The 22,324-nt window shown below is 37.2% G+C and overlaps 1 protein-coding gene across 5 annotated transcripts in view; it reads right to left on the bottom strand.

The window, feature by feature from the left end:
- Positions 1-22,324, bottom strand: part of GALNT5 (polypeptide N-acetylgalactosaminyltransferase 5) — a 73,648-nt gene that overhangs the window by 20,354 nt on the left and 30,970 nt on the right. For 2 of the 5 annotated variants that reach the window (XR_005982723.1, XR_005982722.1), the window contains exons 4-10: positions 21,725-21,860; positions 20,995-21,114; positions 18,586-18,703; positions 17,267-17,590; positions 12,166-12,246; positions 8,950-9,111; positions 5,531-5,955 (exon numbers count right to left, since the gene is read on the bottom strand). Coding sequence is in view for 3 of the 5 variants with exons in the window: in XM_041722720.1 (XP_041578654.1) it covers positions 5,815-5,955; positions 8,950-9,111; positions 12,166-12,246; positions 17,267-17,590; positions 18,586-18,703; positions 20,995-21,114; positions 21,725-21,860 (1,082 nt within the window). In the remaining 2 variants the exon portion in view is untranslated. Of the gene's footprint in view, positions 1-22; positions 5,973-8,949; positions 9,112-12,165; positions 12,247-17,266; positions 17,591-18,585; positions 18,704-20,994; positions 21,115-21,724; positions 21,861-22,324 lie in introns of those variants that run through there. The other 3 variants (XM_041722720.1, XM_041722722.1, XM_041722721.1) reach the window with 2 other exon arrangements.

Raw genomic sequence — 22,324 nt, 5'->3', positions numbered from 1 at the left:
CAGAAATGAAGAGAACACCTTATTTAAATTCAAAAAGGCATTATTTATTTCAAAAAGGTCTTAAAATGATTGTGTACACCATTGCAAAAAAAAGATTTCTGGCAGGTAGATATGTAATGTTCATGAAAAATTTGTAATATTTTTATAGGAACTGAGCTCTTGTTTTAGATACATCTTAACTCCAACAACTTGATAAAAATATATATGTCTTTATAGCCATTTAAACTATGGTGACACTTTTATAATAATTGTTTCTGCATATTTACATGGGGTAGTACTTCTGGCGCATTTTCAAATGCAGAACGGACATTTAAGTTTTTCAGAGTGATAGGAAAAACATTTAAAATAAGTAATAATAGAGAATTATGGAAAAAGATGAAGCACCAGAGTATCATAAAGAAGAAATATGTTTGACCACATGAAAAAGGCAACTACTTTTAAAGGCTTAACTTTCATTGCTCTATAAAAACAAGAAGGCTATAAAAAGTAATGTCAAAAGTTATAGCAAACATTTGCCAATATTAAAATATCAGACAGTAACATAGTAAATATGAATACCAAAGTGTGTATGCAGCTCATGAGGAACACGAGTGACTAAGCCATACAATCAATATAAACAGAGCGACACGGGTAGTCATCAACAGCAGAAATGACCCAACAGATACATGGCAAACTACAAAACCAAAGGACAATACCTAGTAATTAACTCCCAGTGTGGGAGAATTTTGGAGATGAATTTGGAAAGTAATCTGAATTTTTAGTTAACAACTTAAAATTACATATTTGAGTCCTTCTTTACAGTAACTTAAGTTGGGAGAGGCAGAAAAATTGAGTACTTCAAAATGTTCAAATTAACTCCAAATCCCTTTATATTCCATAGTTCCTATCTTGTTCTCCCATCAACAGAAGTTTTTAGGTAATTAATAAGAAAACTCACTAATTTGACCTTTGCCTTCTCTTCTTTTTCTGTCCATTTCTTACAGCTAATTTGTATAAAACTAGCAACATTTGAGCAGTTGTTTGAAGGAAGAGAATTAAGGCATGTGCATAATCCTAAGTGAATAAATATCTTGATAATTTAGAGCTTGCATACTCCCTTCAAGTATGGAAAACAACACCCAGAGTGAAAGTCCATTGGAGATACTTTTGTCCAGAAGGTCAGATATAGACAAAGCTGTGCACTTAAAAGAATTAAAAATATCCAAAAGCATTTCATAGTTTTCTTTATACTTGTATGTAGAAACTCTTGGTCTTATTCTCTCCTGCTTCAAAGCATAAAATATAGACTCACATATATAATTATATATACAGACACAATATATGAATATATACACACATTTATCTATATGAATATATATGTATATATACATATATATTTACGAAGATCAATTTGCTTTTGGTCAAGTAAAGATAGTTTAGGCTTTCAAAAAATTAGGTTTGTATCTATATAAAAAATTTATTTTATATAGGTATTTTTGACTAATATCCTTGAACTAGCAAATACTAATCAATCAGCAATAAAATAGCCTCTGTTTTAAAAGAAATTATTTGTTACTTATTGTTGCCAACTATCATCATTAGAACCTCACTGTATTAGAAGTTGTATTTGCTGAAAAATGAGAACTTTCCTGTATGTTTTTGCAAAGCAATGGTTCACATAAGCTTGCAAAGAAACCCTAATTGGAATGGTAACTACTAGTTGACCCATTAGGTTGAAAACAGAGGCACTGAATCTGCTTATTGTGATGGGATTTTTTCCCTTCCTTTTAGGTACAGGCATCACCAACACCTGAAATACCATCCATTTAACCTCATCAGGAGTATTTAACACTTTACATAGCTTACTCAAACTTGTCCGTGGAATGGCTGTTTATGAAAAATAAATATTTTGTACATTAACTTTGGTTAGTGTTCCTTTTCTCACTTCGTCATGTGGCTCATAGCAATTTTTGAATAACCTACACAAAAGTTGTTGGCAAAGCACCATGGTGCTATGGTGACAATCTACAAAATTAAGTAAAAGGATTTTTAGTTTGTATTTTAAATTAAAGGAGTCTTCAATGTTTTACTTCCCACCTCTGTTCAGGTTGGGCAATCTGTTGGCTTTGATTAACGGTTGGGGGCAGAAACAGTGGCAGTATCATTTATAGAGAAGCAATTTCTCTATGTCTGCTTCTCTTTCTCATATTTGTTATAGGAAATGGAAAAGAATATGTCCTGCAAGAAGTCAAGGAGATAGACCATTGCAAAACCTGTGGGGATAGCTAACCTTAAGCCTACATTTCAGTTGGTTAGCAGAGATGGAGTAGCTTCTATAGCCTATCTATCTATAAAGCAGCCAAGGAAGACCAGAGACATTTGACTTCATAATGAAGGGATTTCAACTGAGCCCACCTGAGTTGATGGCCCTACTTAAAAGAAAAAAAAAAACAAAACAAAAAACAAACAACAAATCATAGCAGCATGTTGTCTTTAAAGAGACTCGTTTTTTTTTTTTTTTTTCCAGCTAGATAAAATGGAAACTAGATTTTAATCTCTTGCTGGTGGAATGCTCTTAGACAATTCCTCTCAGCCATCTTCCTTGTCTGCATAATGGAAAGAGTAAGAACCTAACTCACTGAGTTGGGCACAATGGTGAGATGGGGCACTGTCAGCACCTACCACACAGTGAGTACTCAAAGAGATCAATTCTCATGTTTCCCTTTATTCACTATAAATTCTTGTTTTTATCCCAGATATTGGGATCCTTATCTGAGGCATCATTTATTTTCTGTGTTTGAACATAGAAGTTAGAGTTGTTAAATAAAGATGGTAACTCTCTGGCCAGCCTCAACCCCACTCTCTTGCATGAGAGCCCCTTGAAAATCATCCTAAGATGTTCATAAATTCAAGGTTGACTGGAGAAATTGAATTCTTATGCACTCTAACTGGTATCTTTGCCCCTCCACAATCTGTAAGGTAATACTATAAGGAAGGTTTTTGTTTTGTTTTTTTTTTTTGTCTAAGAGAATATTTCCAAATTAGCTGTGGAGAAACAATCCATTGTGATTATGGCAAATGGTGGTTTTTGGCCCTGTGAATGACAGCTGATTGAATGTCAGCAAGCAGAACTGAGCAAATTTGATGCTGGTGATAAAACATGGTTGTACCAACAACAGCTGTGTCATCCTTCAGGGAGAAGCTCTGGGTAACAGTTGAAAAAGGGAAAGGAATTGTGCAAACCAGAAGGTTCAGAAGGTCTCAGATGCTCTAGTAAGTTAGTTTTTGATTGCATAGATCCTGCAAAATATTATCAAAACTATGCTTGTGTTTAAGGTAACAATATATACAGACACTTGTCTAAGAAAAAGCAATGACTCAAGGCAATCCAGGCAAAACCCTGAGGTCTCCCATAACACAGCCTCCTACTGAAGAATTTAAGGCTGAATAGGACCCTGAACGTGTCACACTCAGGGATTTCTCACTAGAAGTACCAGAGAGATAGAGTAGCATTTACACCTTTATTACAGTCTTCTGAAAACAAAATTTAGAGGATAATGCTTAAAAAATGTTGGTAGAAGATTTCACAATTAGCCAATACTCTTTAAGGTTAGGCCTGTAAGATTTCTAATTAGTGATTTGTTCCTCACATCTTAGGGTAATGGAGCAAATACATGGTAAAAGCTGTTTTTAAAATTATTTCCAAGAACAAACATACCATGTATGAAAACAATCCTTTGCTACATTGACAAGATAGATTCCAAGAGAGCTTCATATTATATCAAGGTGAAGTCAGGAAGACCATAAACAGACTGTAGAAGGTCTTGGTGAAAAACATTCAAATTTCTTTCATTGGTATGCCCAAAGGTACGTGTAGCCAAACCATAACTCATCTTTTTCTGAACAGACTTGATGTGTTTTGTGGAAACTGTTTTTGAATAAAAAGAGTCTTCAGACTGGGGGCAAAAAAACCTTTCAACATTTTTGCAGTTACACAAAGAATTGCATGAGGCACTCAGCACATTCAGTTTGGTCAGCAATTCAGTTAATCCTTTGGCAACTGACTTGTGTTTTATCCCCCATATGGCTCTGTTTTGAAAAGAATTATCTCATTTTCTAGTCATTCTCTTATCTCATCTGCAATGTCAATTATCTGAATAAAACATCTTAAGTATGATGCAAATAGGCAGAGCTGTTTCCCCTTCTGAGTCATAGTTATAGCTCTGCTTTTGTGTAATTAATTGGGAGATAAAATTAAATTTTAAATAGGAAGTCAAAACTAAAGATGCCCACTTTTATCATCAGCTCAACTGAACAAAGCTTTGTTTTTTTATATTAACAAGCGTATAGCATGGCTCCAGAGACCCAATCCCAGCAAGGTTTATGTAACTCCTTTTTAAGAATGCTGTGGAGTGGATTTCTTTAGGCCGGAGTCCTGGGGCAGTGTAATGAGCCCTGTCTCTGGAGATCCAAATTCTAATCTTCATCTCTCACTATCTGGAGTGGGACTCTTAGGCAGGTAATGTGTTTTCTGGGCATGAATTTTCTTATCAAAAATCAATACAAAGGATATTCGGATTTCTAGAATCTCTTGTGATATGCCTAAGTATTGGCATACCTAAGATTAGGAACTCAATTTGGATGGAAGAAATATTGGACTCTTTCTCATGGACTCTTCCTCAAATTTATCAGTGTTACCATTAGGTCCACATCTATGGCCTTATCCCCCACCCCCACCCCATAGAGGTACCAGATTCCTTTTCTTTTCTGGCCAAGCCTAGGTCAATTTTTTCTTAACTGTCTTCCAGAGGGTTGTTTACCTCATTTTCTTCCCCTTTCATCATATTTACTTCATTTTATTTCTGCTTTGAAATCTTTTAGAGCTATTTTTAGTATGCTTCATCCCTGTGAATGCTGTTACATCTAAAGTAGTATTTTATATAAATCTTTAATTTTTTTTCAGTGGTTCATTTCTGCTTTGTTTTACATTGCAGTGTGTTCAACAATTAAGTGTATTTTTGGTGACTATAGCGCACTGTGACCCAGACCCTTTTTCTTTGTCTTTTTTTCTTTCTTTTTAAATATCTACCTAAGTCTAGGAAGTTACTAGTATGATTGTTTCTTTAAAGTGTAGTTTTAAAGGCACAGAATGAATTGAAACAATGTCCATATCTAGAACTGAATAAGCATTTGACTTCCTCACTTAAAAGTTTTTCCACTGACTCAGATTGCGAAAAACCAAAAACAAAAAACCATTATGTAGTCATCCAGATCAAAGTTCTACCACTGAGAAATATGATACTCTTTCATACTGTTAGGTGAACATGTGTGTAGCTGGGAGGGACTTCACTAAGATGACAGCTGTGTGTTTCTGAGGTCTTATCATCATAGGAACTCAAGTAACTTTTTAATTAAAAAAAAAAAAAGCAAATAAAAGAATAGGTTCCCATTGATTATACCTACTTGTGGGCCAAAAGAGCTGGTTATTATCAAACTCAATCATGAATATCACTGTACTTTCTCAAATACTTTTAGCTTCATTTCCCATTACCTGTTTGATTGCATGGGGGAAGCTTGCAGGCTGAGGTCCTTCCAGCACAGGCAGGAAGCAGGCAATTCATAACGCCACAAAGAACTGAAGAAGGACTCTAATTCAACGTTAGGTTGTTTCCCTGAGCTCACTTTTGGTTTCTCAAATATTGTGGGTTTTTAAATCTCCTGTTCAAAGCTATTAATTTTGAAAATGTAAACTACCACGGAGAAATACAGTCCCCACATCAACTGTCATTTTCACAGTGTCTTATGGGTTTAGTAGATTAAAATATTAGTTATTCTTTAGTCTTCATAATATTTCTCAAATTTCCACTTTTGGTGTTGCTTCATTGGATCACAAGCAGCAACTTTCAAGGTCTTCTGAGAAACATTTCCTTCTAAGCATAGCAACTGATGATAATTTCCAAAAACAATGTGATTCACCTGGAAAGAAAGGGGATCTGGAAATAAGCCACAGAATGAATCTGACAACCAAAGTATAAAGAAATAAAAACTAATTTTAAAAAGATAATTATATTTTTGATTCCTTAGAAATTCTTCTGAACTAGATTAACAACATGAACTTTGGACTGATAAATTTGTCTCCATCTCAAGCTAACTTCTTACTTATTCAAGCTACAAGGCTTTTTAAGACTTTTACAACTTCCTCAGGAAGGAAACAAAAAATTTATTTTCTGATGATAGGTCTGATAACTGTATTATTTAAAGGAAATAATTCCATATGGCATTTACTATATTTGATGGATGATGGCTTTCTAATTGATGGTGATCGTGAAAAAACAACCATCACAAAAAGTGAGTTAGTTCGTTTCTTATATTCCAAAGTGCTAGAAATGATGTATTTATTTATAAGCTACCCACCACAATCTCCAAAAGTACATAATGCCTGATGTCCAGAAAATCCAGATGTAATTATAAAAAAGTCAAAGGTATTTCAGAGGAGTTCTGCTATTGGTTAATATTTACTTAATATCTTAGAACTAATAGATAACCAACTTAGAACTTACTTATGGCTTTATAATTTTTTTCACCTATTAATTCTTTCAATTTTCCATGATTATGACAAAGATAATCTTAATTATATGTATATTGTTTTCGAATATTTTTAAAAAATATACCAAACAGTGGTAACTTTGTTATAGTTTATTTTAAAGATGTTCCTATAAAAACATGGTCATCCTTGTAGGACTTTGGAAATACAATGCTTGAGTATGCTAAAGATTTTGTAAAGGAGTTGGCCTTGAACAAAATCATCCTAGATTATCTACAGTGTTCTGTGAGTGGATTGTAAAGAGGTGACTGGATAACTTGTTCCCAAACTAAACACTTGATGAGGGGAACAGTGGTGGAGGGTCATTCCAGTACCTAGAAACAATTTTCTTTTAGGTGTCTATAATCCAGAGCATTTGGGGTGGGCTGGCCTGGAGCATATCTTCTAAATGCAGGTTAGAAATGTATAATTTTAATAATTCATCGGTATTCAGGGTCAAACTCACTATTACCCTATTCCCTTCTATGTAGCTCTCAACTCCTAATGCTAAAGGGAGAGACATGTTCCTGTTATTTAGTCTTATTCTCCATTTTATTTTTAAATACTTAACATGCTTTGGAGGACTCTGGAGGCTTAGTAAGAAAATTACCAAAATACTGAAAAAAAGAAGACTATTGTCATGATATTCATCTCCATGGAAAGAGATGTATGGATAAAGGAACTTAAGGCAGAAGGCAGCGATGTGACATGCTACAAAGTCACAGGCATAGACAGCGTTGGAAAACATCTAATTTTTGCCATCTTAATTCAATTACCTTATTTACAAATTGGCTTACCATTTAGAGGGACTGAAATTAAACCTATATAAAAATCAGCTAACGAAGGCTTAAGTTCCCAGTGGGGCCAACCCAGTTTGTAAATAAGACCTGTGTGATTTAAGGGCTGCACGCTCCTAAGTATCTTCTCACTAGTGTTAATTTTTTTCCTGGTAACAGATTCACTTCTGGAGATGAAAAATGTGTTCTCATTTCCATCCTTTCTTGCCCCCGGTCCCACCTCCACCTTTTTTAGGCATAGTATTAAGGAAGCAGAAGGTAGTATTTGGTTTTTTTTTTTTTTTACTTTTTTTTTTTTTTTTTTTTTTATTTTATTTTATTTATTTTTTTTTTTTAATTTTTTTTTTTTTAGAAGGTAGTATTTGATAGATGTTTATGGATTTTTCCAACACTATGCAACATAAAATCAGTAACTAGTAATTCCTATTTTTTTCTAAATAACTCTATAATAGTTTTTATCACTAAAGAGAAAAAAATGTCCAGAAGGAACTAAAATATAACAGAGATGATTGAAAGGGAGGAAGATTGGGAAATGTATTGCTCAGGCCCTGATTATGACCCGAGTAGGAAGAAAAATGTTGTGAAGGGAGCATGGTTGTCACTTACTGCAACATCAAAAGAAATGGAGGCACTCCAGGGGGAAAAAAGTGCTTACTTTTGGGACAACCCTGAGGAAAATGATAGTCTTCATACACCCAGTGCATTTTGTGGATTTGGTGACTACTTGCTAGTGAGATAATAGAAAATTTAAGATCAGTCTGAAAAAATTGTTGTCCCTCCAAGATCTCACACCAAAGCTTATGACTTTGTATCTTGTAAAAATAAAATTGTGGGAACCTATCAGGATTTTGATATTTATCATTTTGGGAGTGAATAGGATATAGCAGGGTGGTCTGGTAAATATTAACAGCTAAACTCCTGGATTTCTGTAAATATTCCCATCATGGCTGGTTTCAAGCTACCAGTGTGATGTCACCAAATGTGATGTTGGTAAGTTCCAGCAGCAACCATCAGCTCCTATAAGCTGGTAGGAACTGCCTTCAATACCTGTTGAGAGGCCAGGCCTCTGGGAATCAGGGGCTGGGGGTGCAATGATGAGAAAAAGTCTCCCTTTATGGAAAGGAGACAGAATGCTGAAAAGCAGATTCATACTAAAGTGCAAAGCTTGTAGGAAACAAACTGCTTCTTGCTTTCCCCATATACTCTCCCTACAGGCTTCTCTGGTAATCAGTGAGAACCAGTTCTAGCCTGTAAGCATTATTTTTGGCATTGTTAGTTGACTGAAGCAAATGACTTACAGAAACAAAGATGCTGATAGAAATATAACCAAAGAACCTGGTGACTTAGGTTTAAAATCACAGATCTGAAATAAATTTTTTAAAAGGAAAAAAGGACTTGACAATTTACAAAAAAAACACCCGTTTATCTCTCTGTATGAACTTATTTTTTCTGTATGAACTTTTACACTGCCTCTATTGTCCCAAACACATTTAAAGCTTCTGATTGAGGGCGCAGACAATGAGAATTTCATGTCCCATTTAATTGGAAGTTAGATTTGCGATAAAGGAGAGTTACAAATATTTTGCTTACCAGTTCTGGGTGAAAGACTGACGCTGATTTATGTAGCCATTTTAGCCCTTTGTTTCTGTTATCGCAAGGATGCAGCCTCAGGGCCCCAGTATCAGGGATGGGAGCTAAGCACCACTCTTCATGTTTAATAAGTCTTAGCCAGGTGTAATTAAATTGTTGAAGCTGTCAGGAAATGAACAAGGAAAAGGTCACTTCACACAGCATGTACAGGTAGGGGCTTTGCCAAACATTTGGGATAGCAATGGTGACGGATATAGGCACTTTGATCAAATGTTTTGTACCCAAATCCTAGTATTAGCACTTTTAGTTCTGACACATGGGCATATGATTACCATATCTCATTTCATTTTTATCATTTTTAAGTTGGATAGCAATACGGTGTAACTCAGAGAGTTGAGGGAATGACTGGTAAGTGTTCCGCACACAGCAAGCCCTCAATAAATGTGAGTTGCAATAATAAGAATTATTTAGGGGACACCTGGGTGGCTCAGTGGTTAAGCATCTCCCTTTGGCTCAGGGCATGATCCTGGAATCCTGGGATTGAGTCCCACATCGGGCTTTCTGCATGGAGTCTGCTTCTCCCTCTGCCCATGTCTCTGCCTCTCTCTCTCTCTCTCTCTCTGTGTGTGTGTTTCATGAATAAATAAATAAAATCTTAAAAAAATGAAATAAAAATGAAAACTATTTAGTACAGTTAGTATATATCTGGAAGTGGAGGTCATTTCAGGCGTTCAGAACCCCAGACAAGCCTGGTGCTTAAGTAGGGGAACATTCAAATCATCACATAGCCTTTAGGGCTATAAGGAGATCCAGGTCACAGTCCTAAATTACTTTGGTGGAAATTATTATGCTTCTTTGTTTAAGCCTATCTAGATAACTGGACTCCTAGAGGCTTTGCAGGAAAGGTTAAAAATCTTTCTTAAGGCTAAAAAACGTTTCCATTATAAGAAAGGTTAAAAATCTTTCTTCTGATAGCAGAAAGAATCATCAGGTTCTGCTCTCTTAGCGTCCATAAGCATTCAATAAGAACCACTCTTGGAGAAGTTCCGTTTTGGGGAGTTGCCAATGTCTAAAATAAATTCCGATTCAGGTAATGGAACCATGTTTTCAATTTTTCTAAGTACTTTTTCCAGTTATTTACAACCTAGTACTATCTTCCTGGTCAATTTATTCTAAGTCTGTGGGTCTGCAGGAAGTTTTTTGTTTTGCACCAATGCGAACATTAAAAATACAAAAACATACACACACACACACACACACACACACACACACAAGACTGCTGGTAAAATCTATCTAAATGCTTTAACCTAGGGAATCCTCTGTAATGTAACTGAGATGTAATTTAGGTTATCAAGTCAGTCCTTGGGTGAGACCTCTCCGCTCAAAGGGTAGTCCCTGGACCAACACCAGCATCACCTGGGAGCTAGTTGGAACTGCTGAATCTCAGCTCCACCATGAACCTATTGAATCAGAAATCTGTATTGTAACAAACTTTCCAGGTGATTTGTGTGCCCATTAAAATCTGAGAAGATGGGTCTTACGTCATAATATAGAGAAGTTATGTGGCTACTAAGAGAAGCTAGACATTACCTTTAAAATAGACATCTCAACTGGTTGAAAAATTAATAGCTAGGGGGACTTTTTAGGTAAGGTGAAGGATAAGGCTTGGTGGTTCAATCATAGGACTTTATTCCTTTCGAGCCTTTTTTGGATGAATGTTATAAAATGGCTTGGTGTTAAGCTTCAGTAATCTGCCAAAATAAGTTAACTTCCTCCAAGTTCCTTTACTTTTTACTATTCAAACGAACTGCAAGCTTAAAAGGAGCAACAAGATAAGAAGGGAGATGGAAAATAGGGGCTGCATATTAATACCTCTACCTCCCAGCATCCCCTTGAGAGCCTCACTGGTTATCCACACAGACCACAACTGGGGTCTTTGGATAAAACAGCGGTTAATCAGCACAGAAAATCACTAGAAGAATGAGTCTTGAAGGATGGAATGAAATAATATTTTACTTTCATGTAATTTGCACTACTTGTGGTTTTATTTTTATAACTTATGACTATTTCCTCACATATTTATTAATATGTGAGCTGTGTCTTTCAAATGATTTTTGACACTTTTCTCTTCCCTCTGCCTTTCTTTCCTAATTAAGAAAGAGCTCCCTCAGCCTCAAGTTTATAATCCATAGCTGAATTATAGCAACAGAAGGACAAAAATGTCTTTTCAGCTTTGAATTAGAGGTAGAGAGGGGATGTGCTCAGAAATATAAGCAATATTTCCCAGCCAAAGCAAAGAGGTAAGTCTGGGGAGCCTAGAATCTTATAACAAAATAATTTCTCTACCAAAGATTGATCTACAATTTTAAGAGGCTGAGGTCTACTCATGGATTGATGTTTCTGTGAGTTTTATTTAGCATCCAAAATGGTAATATCCACACAGAATGAGAATGGGTGGGGAACATATGCTGAAGAGAGTGGTACCATCACTCTGAGCTCACCTCCAACACTGCTGAGCCCCCCCGTTCTCTCTGTCCTTCCTTACACCCCTAACCCTTGTGTTCTGAGTTTGTCAGAGATTTGCTGAAGGGTTTTCCACCATGGATCACGGATTATGTAATTTGCATTACTCCCTCAACATGTAGGAGAGTGGGGAGGAGGGGGCTGAATCAGAATAAAATTGCTCCCTTAGATTATTTAAAAATATGCTCTGCCTTTATTTCCTTTATTTATTTTATCTTTAGATGTAATTTTTTATTTTTCACTTTTTTTTGTCTTTCTTATTGTAACAGTGAACATTTGTGGAGCACTAAGTGTTAAATATTGTTGTACATGCTTCATCTGTATTACATAATTTGATCCTCAAACCTGATTTTGGGGTAGGTACTGTTATAACTGGTATTTACCTAAAGGTTAAAGGATTGGCAAAGTTAACACACTTTTGAAAGTGATGAAGCCAGAACTGGGTCCCTGGTGGGTTGACTTCAGTACTCACATTTTTTCTCCCTTGGTCACCATCTTTACATTCAGTGGCAGCGGGCCCTCTTATCACCAACCTTATGAGCATGCAGAAATTTATAAGTTGATTATTGTTTGTACAGCAAAAATAAATTTCTCAAGTGAGCGGTAAATGTGCCATACTCTGCACTTCTCAGGTACACCTGCATCATCTATCAACTGCGCCCATGATGAGAGAGAAAACCCAGCCCGGCGTACCTCGCTGCTCCCATCGCAGTCTTCCAAAGTGGCTGTGGTGTTTTCAATGGAAATGCATTTGCCCAAGGCCACATTAATAAGCTAGGAAACAAAATATAAAATATGCATTAAGGGGGATCCCTGGGTGGCACAGCGGTTTGGCGCCTGCCTTTGGCCCAGGGCGCGATCCTGGAGACCCCGGATCGAATCCCACATCGGGCTCCCAGCATGGAGCCTGCTTCTCCCTCTGCCTGTGTCTCTGCCCCTCTCTCTCTCTCTCTGTGACTATCATAAATAAAAAAAAAAGAAAAGAAAAGAAAAGAAATCCTTAAAAAAAAAAATGCATTAAGGGAAAACATACTTTAAAGTAGAACAAGACATTCAGAAAACACAGACTATAAAACTCTAATAAGGTTAAAAGATAGTTAAGTTGATAGCTTAGCATTACTTAGCACTGTACGATTTTATTGGTTGCTATCTCTAACAGAGACATAATGTAATCTTGCTAAAGTACAGCTTCAATCTGTCAATTTAGGCCTATGATTCAGCCACAGAGCCAACAAATAGAAGCTTTTAATTAACCCTTGCCTGGAATGCTGAATAGGGAATGAGCAAAAGGTAGCATGAAAAGTAGTTATTTTCTTGTCTCACGTTTTCCTGATGCATACTTTAAAAGTCAATGCACAGACTTGCAATTTAATCAAACCAACAGTTATGGGCTCTGTTCCCTGGCTGACCCCTTCAAGCGATTTCAGTGCCTAGGCACTGAATCATAGATAAATTGAGTCCTTCAAAGAACAGGAGATTCCGGCTGATTCCCTGTCAGAATCTTCCTAATGACTCAGGAAAGCTACAATTCATTATAGGAAAGTCATGAAAGCTAATACAGAGCCAACCTTAAAGGCACTATCTGGCAGGTCCCCAGGTTTTTAATGGATTTGCAGGGTCAAATATGGAGGCAGCTTTCTATAAGTCACCATTTAATGCAGAAAAATGTTGATTCCCTTGCCCCCTTTGACATCTTGGGCAAGGCTAACGAGATGGTGAGTTAATAGTGCAATTTAGACTTCTTATATTTCTAAAAGAGCTGCGTAGAGTCAAGTCTACTCTCAGGAAAGCCTTCCAAGCTGAGATGTGGTGAAGTCTTTGTTGGCAGGGACACTATTTGTGCTCCTTCCTGTTCCATGGTGCCTAACACAGAGCTCTAACTCTGGGATGGTATATGATGCAGCTGCGTGGCTCAGAGCTGAAGCCTTCATAACAGGGTGCTCAGTGGGTTGGTCCTCACTTTTACATGCATAGCTTAGCTTGCAAGAAAGTAAGGGGCATCTTCAGGGACCAGAAAAATGCAGGAAACGAAACAAAACCGAACAATACAAAGCCCTTTAGCAAGTGGGAAAATTGCAACTACTTGTAGGCAAGGGACCAACATTGATTGTAAGGACAAGAAAAAAAATGCGGGTATGGATAAGCCAGAGAGTTGGAATGGCAGTCTTCTGTATAAAGATGGACAACTAAAGAATTAGACCCTCAATAGAATGGTGTCCTGGGAAAAACAACTTACCCAGTAGCACAGGGAGACAACAAGGAAGCTAGAGTCTCCCTTGGGAATCTGACCTTTACATGGACCTTCATTTGGGTTTGAGATGCAAGGTACAGTACCTGCATTGGATAGGAACTGAGACCGACATAAAAATAGCACCAGGTTGTTGGTGCCTGGGTGGCTCAGGTGGTTAAACCTCTGCCTTTGGCTCAGGACATGTCTCAAGGTCCTGGGATCCGGCGCCCTGTGGGGCTCCTTGCTCAGTGGAAAGTCCTTCTCCCTTTCCCTCTGCCCTTCCCCCGCCCCCCAGCTCATGCTCTCTCTCTCCCCTCTCTCCTTCAAATAAATAAATAAAATCTTAAAAAACAAACAAACAAAACAAAAACAAAAACAAAAACAAAACTAGTACCAGGGTGATTACTTCTGGGGTGGCTGGCATGTAAAACTACTCTAGAAGGACAGAATTTCCATCAGAAATCTTCATTGGGCAGCCCTGGTAGCCCAGCAGTTTGGTACCACCTTCAGCCCAGGGCGTGATCCTGGGGTCCAGGGATCGAGGCCCACGTCGGGCTCCCTGCATGGAGCCTGCTTCTCCCTCTGCCTGTGTCTCTGCCTCGCTCTCTCTCTCTCTGCGCCTCTCATGAATAAATGAAATAAAATCTTAAAAAAAAAAAAAAGAAATCTTCAAAGAAAGCTCTGTTCACAATGTAAAGTGACAAATATGGGAAGAGACGACCACCGCTAGTAAATGGAGCAGTCAGGACGCACAGAACAAATCAACTTCAGAGATTTAATAGACATGCATGAAAGCAGGATAATCCTGGAGATAAAAGAAAGGAAATGTGCTCCAATTGTTCTCTGGATTTTAACAGAGATAAATATAAATTTCTGTGTTTGTGGACTACTCAGAAAATATTCTATCTTCCCATGGGCTTGGAAAACTCTGGCCTCAATACAGCTGAACAGGTTGTACTGCTCCAGAACCTCACAGAACCTCCAGGACGTTAATGTTTAGCTCTCCTCTACACAAGGGAATGCAGTGGGAGTGTTTGCCAAATACATTTGGCCCTGGGATCCTATTTCTGGCAGCACAGTGTATGGGAACCCCTGGTTTAACTGTTTGCTTTGTGTTTATTTTGTACAGTCCCTTCTGCCAAGCATAGAAAAGCATTAGATGGAAGGAGAACATTTTTCTTTCCCTTGCTTCCCACTCCCCTGCTTTCTCTGAAGATTTGTTTCCCTTCCTTCCAGTCAGAAATTTCTGGGGGCTTCTGGGTGGCTCAGTTGGTTAAGTGTCTGCCTTAGGCCCAGGTCATGATCTCAGGGTCCTGGGATCCAGCCCTGCATTAGGATCCCTGCTCAGCGGGGCGCCTGCTTCTCCCTCTGCCTGCTGCTCCCCCTGCCTGTGCTCTCTCTCTCAAATAAAATCTTTAAAATAAAATTTCTGGAAAAACTGCTTTTCTTCACATAGAACTGATTTATGAAGTTCTAAACAGTTGTTATTCTTTATCTCATAATGAACGGTTTTAAAAATTGATTTGTAAGGAATTGCATTTATGCCTTTATTGTAAACAATTTCAATCTTTTTAAAAAAATCAGGCAGTATATAAGTTTTAAGTTATCCATTTTGAATTATTTCACTTTCCAATTTAGGAGGTGGAGTTCCCCCAGTTTATCACAGAACTGTGGAACATTGAGCTATAGGCTGTTTGCTAAGCATAAAATGCAAATATAAAGACTAATTATTAATGCAGTTGTTTCATTCTTTAAATATTTTTGGTTGAATATGATATGATATGTTCTTATAAAAAGAAAAGAAAACAAAAACCTTACACTGGATTTAAATTCCTAAATAGGTTGAAAGAAGGGAAAATGGGGAGCAAATAACAAAAAGTTGTAGTTTATTTTCTCGGGACTTTTCAAAATTGTCTGTCTAAAATAATGGTCTAGTTAATCTTAGTCTGAAGTGTCTGAAAACGATCTTTTTTTTTTTTTTTTTTTTTTTCAATGGTAATAATGCTCCCTACTGGTTATTTCAGAAGAGAGCAAACAACATCTTTGGTTATAATTTATCTAAGGAAGGCAACAAATAGACTTTTAAAAAATAATTTAAGAATCTTTTTTTGCATTTTAATATATTCTAGTTCAGTCATCAGCAGAAGGCTGTTACAGGACAGCGCTACAAAAATTTCCTGGGAACTCATACAAATTAGCCTCACAGAGGATACAAAAGGTAGGTTTTTAGTTCCCTCTGGTGGTTAGAGTTCAGTAATGCTCTTGCTGACATTCTGTGTTAGGGCAGGAAAAAAAATTACTATGGTGAGAATTTCTTTTCTTACTCAGGGGTTAGAATTAAAAAAAAAAAAAAGTGAGCTCGTTCTATAGACACATTATCTGAACAGTGCATAAGTCCAGGGTGTTCTTCCTAATGAGTTACCTAGAACAAGATACCAGGTTGAAACACCAGAAATAGCTGCTACTTATTTCGACCTATAAAAAACAACAATTTTATACAACATTATGTTATATACAAACAGGTCACTTATACTAATTTTTCAGTTGAATTTTTGTGTTTCATGTCTTTTACACTCTTCCAGAATCTCCCCTATACTATTAGGGAGAAAGGCTCTACTAAGTCCTTGTCATCAGGAAATTTCCTAGGCAGAGAGTGATTGGTTCATACAATTCATTTTCTAGGGAGAACTGAACAAACATGGCCTCAAATGGCAGGCTTACTGAGGTCAAGTCTGAGAATCTCTTTCATGAAGAAAAAGGAAACTGAAAGAAAATGAAATAATGCCAGGAATATTTATAAATAAAAAATAAATGAGAAAACAATAAAAGAGATTAAAAATATTCATGACTAGGAAAGCACTCTAGGTCAAGGCTTGACTAATCTCTTCTAAACCCATTCTAAGGTAAATATCTTCATGTCTTGCCATCCTCTTCAAATGAAGCCCGTCTCCTAGAATGGGTTTGAAATGACTTCATCCAGGTTCTCTGCTTTCTTGCTTTAGTTCTTAGCTTTCTACTCTGTCCAACCTGTTGAGCTTGGTTTCATCCCTTCTGTTACATTATATTGTGCCTCGAATTTCCTCTGTCATTGTCTGATGCTTTCTTTTATTTTCAACCCATGTTTGAGATCTGTAAAAATCTAATTAAATCATGTTATCTCATTGCTTAATGTTACTCTAGCTTCACCTGTGACCGCTTCCCAAGTGAGAGCTATCCTATTTTTTTACTTAAACGTTACATACTTGTATATTGTTTTCTCCACTCAACTTTAAGCTCCACAAGTAGGAATCAAGTCTGCTTTATACAGCACCCTATAATCCAGTTCTGAAATGCTGTCTGGTTTATTGATACCAGTAGGTATTTGCTGAAGTCATCAATGAACATGGCTGCCTAAAAGGCTCCCTCAAGTCCACCTGTATCTAACTCTTAACCATGCTCGGTGTCATCTGCACTTATACTTGGTATTTACATATAATGTAATCTTTCATTCTTTTCCACATATTTTCAAGAGTTTTACAAATTTATTTTTATGGAGTCAGAATTTAAAGTGCTGCTTGAACTTACCACACCATTAGCCCTCACAATGGGGGCCTTCAAATCAGGAAAAACATTCTCCAAGTACCATTTGAAACTTTTGCATTTTAGTTTCTTTCGAAGTTCCCGTTGTTCAGTGAGGTTTCCGACATCCAACCCTTGGTCTATGAGGTGGTCCCCATGGCCATAGAATAGCTCCTTGTACTCATCAAGCCAGACCTCAGCAACCCGCACCAGGTTCCGCTCTACTGTCTTCATCCGGTCTTTGGGGAAGGAGTATGGATTGTCATTTCTGAATATGTGGCCCACTCGGGAGCAAGGAATGATCTCAATTTCACCACCACACATCCAGACCTGTAACAGTTTGATAAAAAACAGTAATTATCAAATGATGTACACAAATCATGGGCAGTTAACACTGACAAGGAACCACCTGGTGACCACTGCCTCCTCCCCCCAGTTTGAAGTAGTACTCTCAACTTCTCAAATCTTTATCAATAGTTTCAAATTGAACTCAATAGGTTTATTTAGTTTTGTACATGGCTGTGGACCATTTTAGGATTTGTAAAATATATTTTTTCTTCCTTACTCTGCAGTGTACATGTTTTTATTTAATAAAGAAATTCTCACTGACTCCCAAAGTATAAAATATGGAATATGAACTCCTGTTTCAGTTGGATCAGGGAAAGGAGTATATATTTCCATTTTTTCAACTTTCCCTTCTCACATCTTGGGATGATCCGTATGATTTATGGAATACAAATTGAAAATGAGCTCAAAGTAATATTCCTGTTACTATATACTATTCCACTCCTCAAGAAAGCAGTTGTCTTTTGGATTCTCTTCACTCTGGCTGCTGCCAGGGCTTTCTTTGCTGTTGATCAATAACTATAAATACCCAGAACTGTCTGAGATGACCAAAGTTGCTGCACCATTGCCTGTTGATGGCCTGCTCTAAAGGTACTATTCTTACTTCTGTTACTCGTGCTGTCTATGGTGACCCATTACTGAATAATTTCATTACTTCTGATATACTAGAAAAACGTTCCTGGAGATATTTTGTATGAAGTATGAATCCCACAGCACTTATACAGGATAGTGGACAATTATTTCCCCTATAGCCACATGTAGAAACAGTGTCATAAAAGTTTAGGGAATTCTAATAAATTTTATGAGAGCTATTGATTCTTCCAAATTTAATCTGGGATATTAAAACATTAATCCAGAGGCCCTAAAATTTCTGTGAAATTTGCTCCCGGAGGCAGTCCCATATCTGATTATATTAGTAAAATGAAACCAAATGATAAACTCTTAACTGTAGAGAGAATTTGAGGACCACTTGGTAATACCTTGAATGAGAGCTCCATATTTTCTCCACCCCAGACATCAAGTCCAGGGTCATATGTTCCAAGTTCAAAAAAGTAATTTTTATCAATAGAAAATAATCCACCTGCCATGACGGGGCACCTACAAAAAGAAATGTTTATTTTTTTAAACTTGCTTGTCATGGGAATTCAACTTTCAGAGTGGGTCCCCTGTGCAGTTGTGATGGAGTTAAGAGACATTTCAAAATAGCTATCATGTGTGGGGAGGTCTTGGAAAGGGGTCATAAATAGCACTGAAGTCATCAGTCCCCTGGTTCATGGTGGCAGAGCTTGATTAGGGTCAGTAAAGGAGGGGCCTGGAAGTAGGATTCTTATTTGCCCTTTACTCTCTGACACAAACTCTCCAGATATATTATTTTTAAACTCTTATTTAATAGTGCTACGGGAGTACCAGGCACTGTGTAAGTATTATTAACGGCTCAGACTTTACAAAAATCCTGTGGGTATGTACCATTAAGAAACTGAAGCACAGAAATGGTTAGAAACTTTCCCAAAGTCACAGATAGTATGATATCCATCAGGGGTTCAGTTGAGGTGGACCGATTTCACTCGAGGATCTCTCACTCCCCTATACGCCTCAACTACAGACAGACTTTAGGACAGCTTATTATGTGGTAAACATTTTGTAAAGCATGATATATAATCAGATTTAATTCTTAGATAACAGAAGTAGCTCCTTCTATTAGTTTTAATGGAAAAATGAGGAAACAGATCCAAAGAGGTTAAGTAACTTTCTAAAGCTCACATCATTAGGAAGTAATGGAGTTGAGATTTATTTATATATTTATATTTATTAAAAGACTATTTATTTATTCATGAGAGACACAGAAAGAGAGGCAGAGACACAGGCAGAGAAAGAAGCAAGCTCCCTACAGGGAGTCCTCAGAATCTCAGGATTCTGAGATCAGGACTTGAACCTAAGGCAGACATTCAACCACTGAGCCACCCAGACAACCATAGAGTTGAGATCTAAATCCAAAGAGTCTGACCCCAGCCTCCATGACTGTTATAGAGTATGGGGGGATAGGAACTACACTTGCATCAGCAGCTAGACAAGACAATCAGCAGCTATACTTGAGTCACTTTCCACGGTGGTTACCATTGAGCCAGGTGAAAGAGGTTTGTGTGGAGAGCCTGTCTTGTGTTTAGGGTATAAAGCAATCTCAAGGGTAGCTAACTCCTGACCCACACCTACTTCCCTTCTCCCACCATTTAAACACATATACCGTCTGAATGCCAAATGTCTTTTCTAGTCCATCCAGATGCAGTCTGGAATGTCATGCGGAATATAATCTAAACTCAATCACTACAGTGACCCTCAAAATGGGAGTCTGAAAAAAAGACAAAGAGGTTCTCCAGGTGTGGGATCAGAGCAAGTGTGTTAAATTCAGGCAGATACCGGTTTGAATTCCAATTTGTTATTTCACGAGCTGTATATCCCTGGGTAGATTAACTCTTTTAGGCTCAATTTCCTCATCTCTACTATCGGAATATTTTACCACCTCTCTCCTAGGGTTACAGAGAGGGTTAAATGCATAGTGTTAAATAAATGATAGCATTCCTACCTGACTTGCTAGGAATATCAATTCTGGAGCCACCATACCTAGCAAGCGATAAGGCGTGCTTTATTGAGGGTTAAGTTCTGAGAAAATGCTACAGTGCATAGTCTGGGCTGGGGCTTTCTCTTGGCACTTGTCTGCTCAAGTTCTCTCTCCCACTGGGAAGGCTTTGGGACTCCTGTTGCTCTGCCTGAGGCTGGCTGTGTGCTTGTCCTGCAGGTCTAGACTGGGGGAAGTGTTCAGAAGCCCCCACCTTGGCTTTAGGTCTAAGCTGTGTTCTTCAGTCCAGCTTCTCCAGCAATATATCCCCACTTTTAATTCGTAACCGCCTTCTGTGTCTATTTCTCAGTTCATTCATAGAATTTGGCACCCCTCCCATGGAAGGGATAGGATTAGAATTGAAAAGAAAATCCCAACAGTAGCTATTATTACAATATTTTTATTACTATTATTTACTCTTCTAATTTTTACTCATGTTGGCTTTAACGTTATGTGTGTTTATATAACATTTATGCAGCATATTCAATTAGTTTCTATTTCTTAGGTTGTAAATCCCAGAGAGCAGGAATAGTATTAGTGAATTTCTCTGGGTTTGGGGCTGAATAAAGTGCAATTAACCATTTAAAAATGAGTTTTGGTAGTGGAAAAGTAATTTCTTAGGAAAACTCTGTTTGCTTTTGATCATCTATTGGTTAAAGCTATAATTCTTGATGGTCTACAGAATGACAGGAAATATCTGCTTTGTGGAATTGCTTCCTACACCTTTATCAAAAGATACATGATTGCTCTCTAATCTTGAATTTCATACACTTACCTTATTATATCTGTTTCTTTAATTCTGTTTTTTGCAACAACGTCTGGAGGAATTGTTCTCCAACCAAAGTTCATGGGCCACACAAAGATGCCTCTTTGAAAGTTGTCCACTGTCATGTAACTAATCCAGGACAAAAACAAAAGTGCTACCTGAGATGATCATTCACAGATACTTAATCAACCTGATACCATGTCTTGTTCAAATAAATGACATAAAGTGTTTACACAAATGTTTGTAGATTATCACAAACTTTTTTTTATCACAAACTTTTTAATAACATTTCAAGCAAATTTATGAGTACAACTTGCATTAGTGACTAATTGGCTGGATTGCTAGTTTTTAACTTATACTTTTCTTTTAATAATGTTCTGATAGTTTTTGAGGGAAAAAAACGATTTAGGAGCATATGTATATTTCCCATAAAAAGATGAGCTAATCTTAAGGAAGATAAATATTTTCTGGGTTTAGGCACAGCTGAATAGAAAGAGGAAAGAACTGGAAAATAAGTGTTATGATTTATTGGTATTAAGAGTTAAGAATTTTGATGATCAAATAAGCTATTGGATTGACCTCTGATCCTAAGATATCTATTATATGTTTTCATTTATTTAAATGGATAAACTGTGGATTTCTTAGATTTGCAAAAATCTGCATATAAGAATATGACCAGTATTTTCTATTGCTGTTAAAGACTCACTTATAAGTATCTTGTGGAATATGACAGTATTACCTCATATCCTTATCATTGATGACTTCAATTACTGGACAGGCTACTTTCTTTCTACTTAAATAAACTCTTTCCAGAAGAGGTTCCAACCAACCAACGTTACATTCCACGTGAGAATCTAAGAATGTCAACACATCACCTAGAGAGCCAGAAAAAAAAAATTATTTGAAAATGCTATATATATACTGAGTGTGTGTGCTTCATGGTCAAAGGTCTTGGGAATTGTTCCAGAAGGATGATTATAAGGGCAGTAGTCTTCTCATTGAATTCCTGGTCCCTATAATTTCATTTTATAATGAAATAAAATCAATTTTGTTTCTAGAAGTCCTGTGGGGCAAGCATCATCTTTGTTTGTGGAAAAATTGATAAGCGATGTAGGATGAATGGATAGCCAAGACTTTAAAGGGAATCTGTAGTAGTAAAGGTGGCTGCCCTGTCTCCTCAAGGAGAGTGCATCTCATTGACCTGGGGTGGGCCTGTGTGGGCCAGGCAGTTTGATATTCCAAGACAGTCTTGGGAATGATGAAGATGAGAAATCATTCTGTATAACGGGGGGTGGGAGGGGACAAATAAAAGAGGAAGAATCAGCAAGCCTAGAAGGTA

The sequence above is a fragment of the Vulpes lagopus genome, chromosome 11, assembly GCF_018345385.1.
Source record: "Vulpes lagopus strain Blue_001 chromosome 11, ASM1834538v1, whole genome shotgun sequence".
NCBI lineage: Eukaryota > Metazoa > Chordata > Mammalia > Carnivora > Canidae > Vulpes > Vulpes lagopus.
Note: the sequence above shows the minus strand (reverse complement) of the source record. Positions and strands in the feature narration are given on the sequence as shown.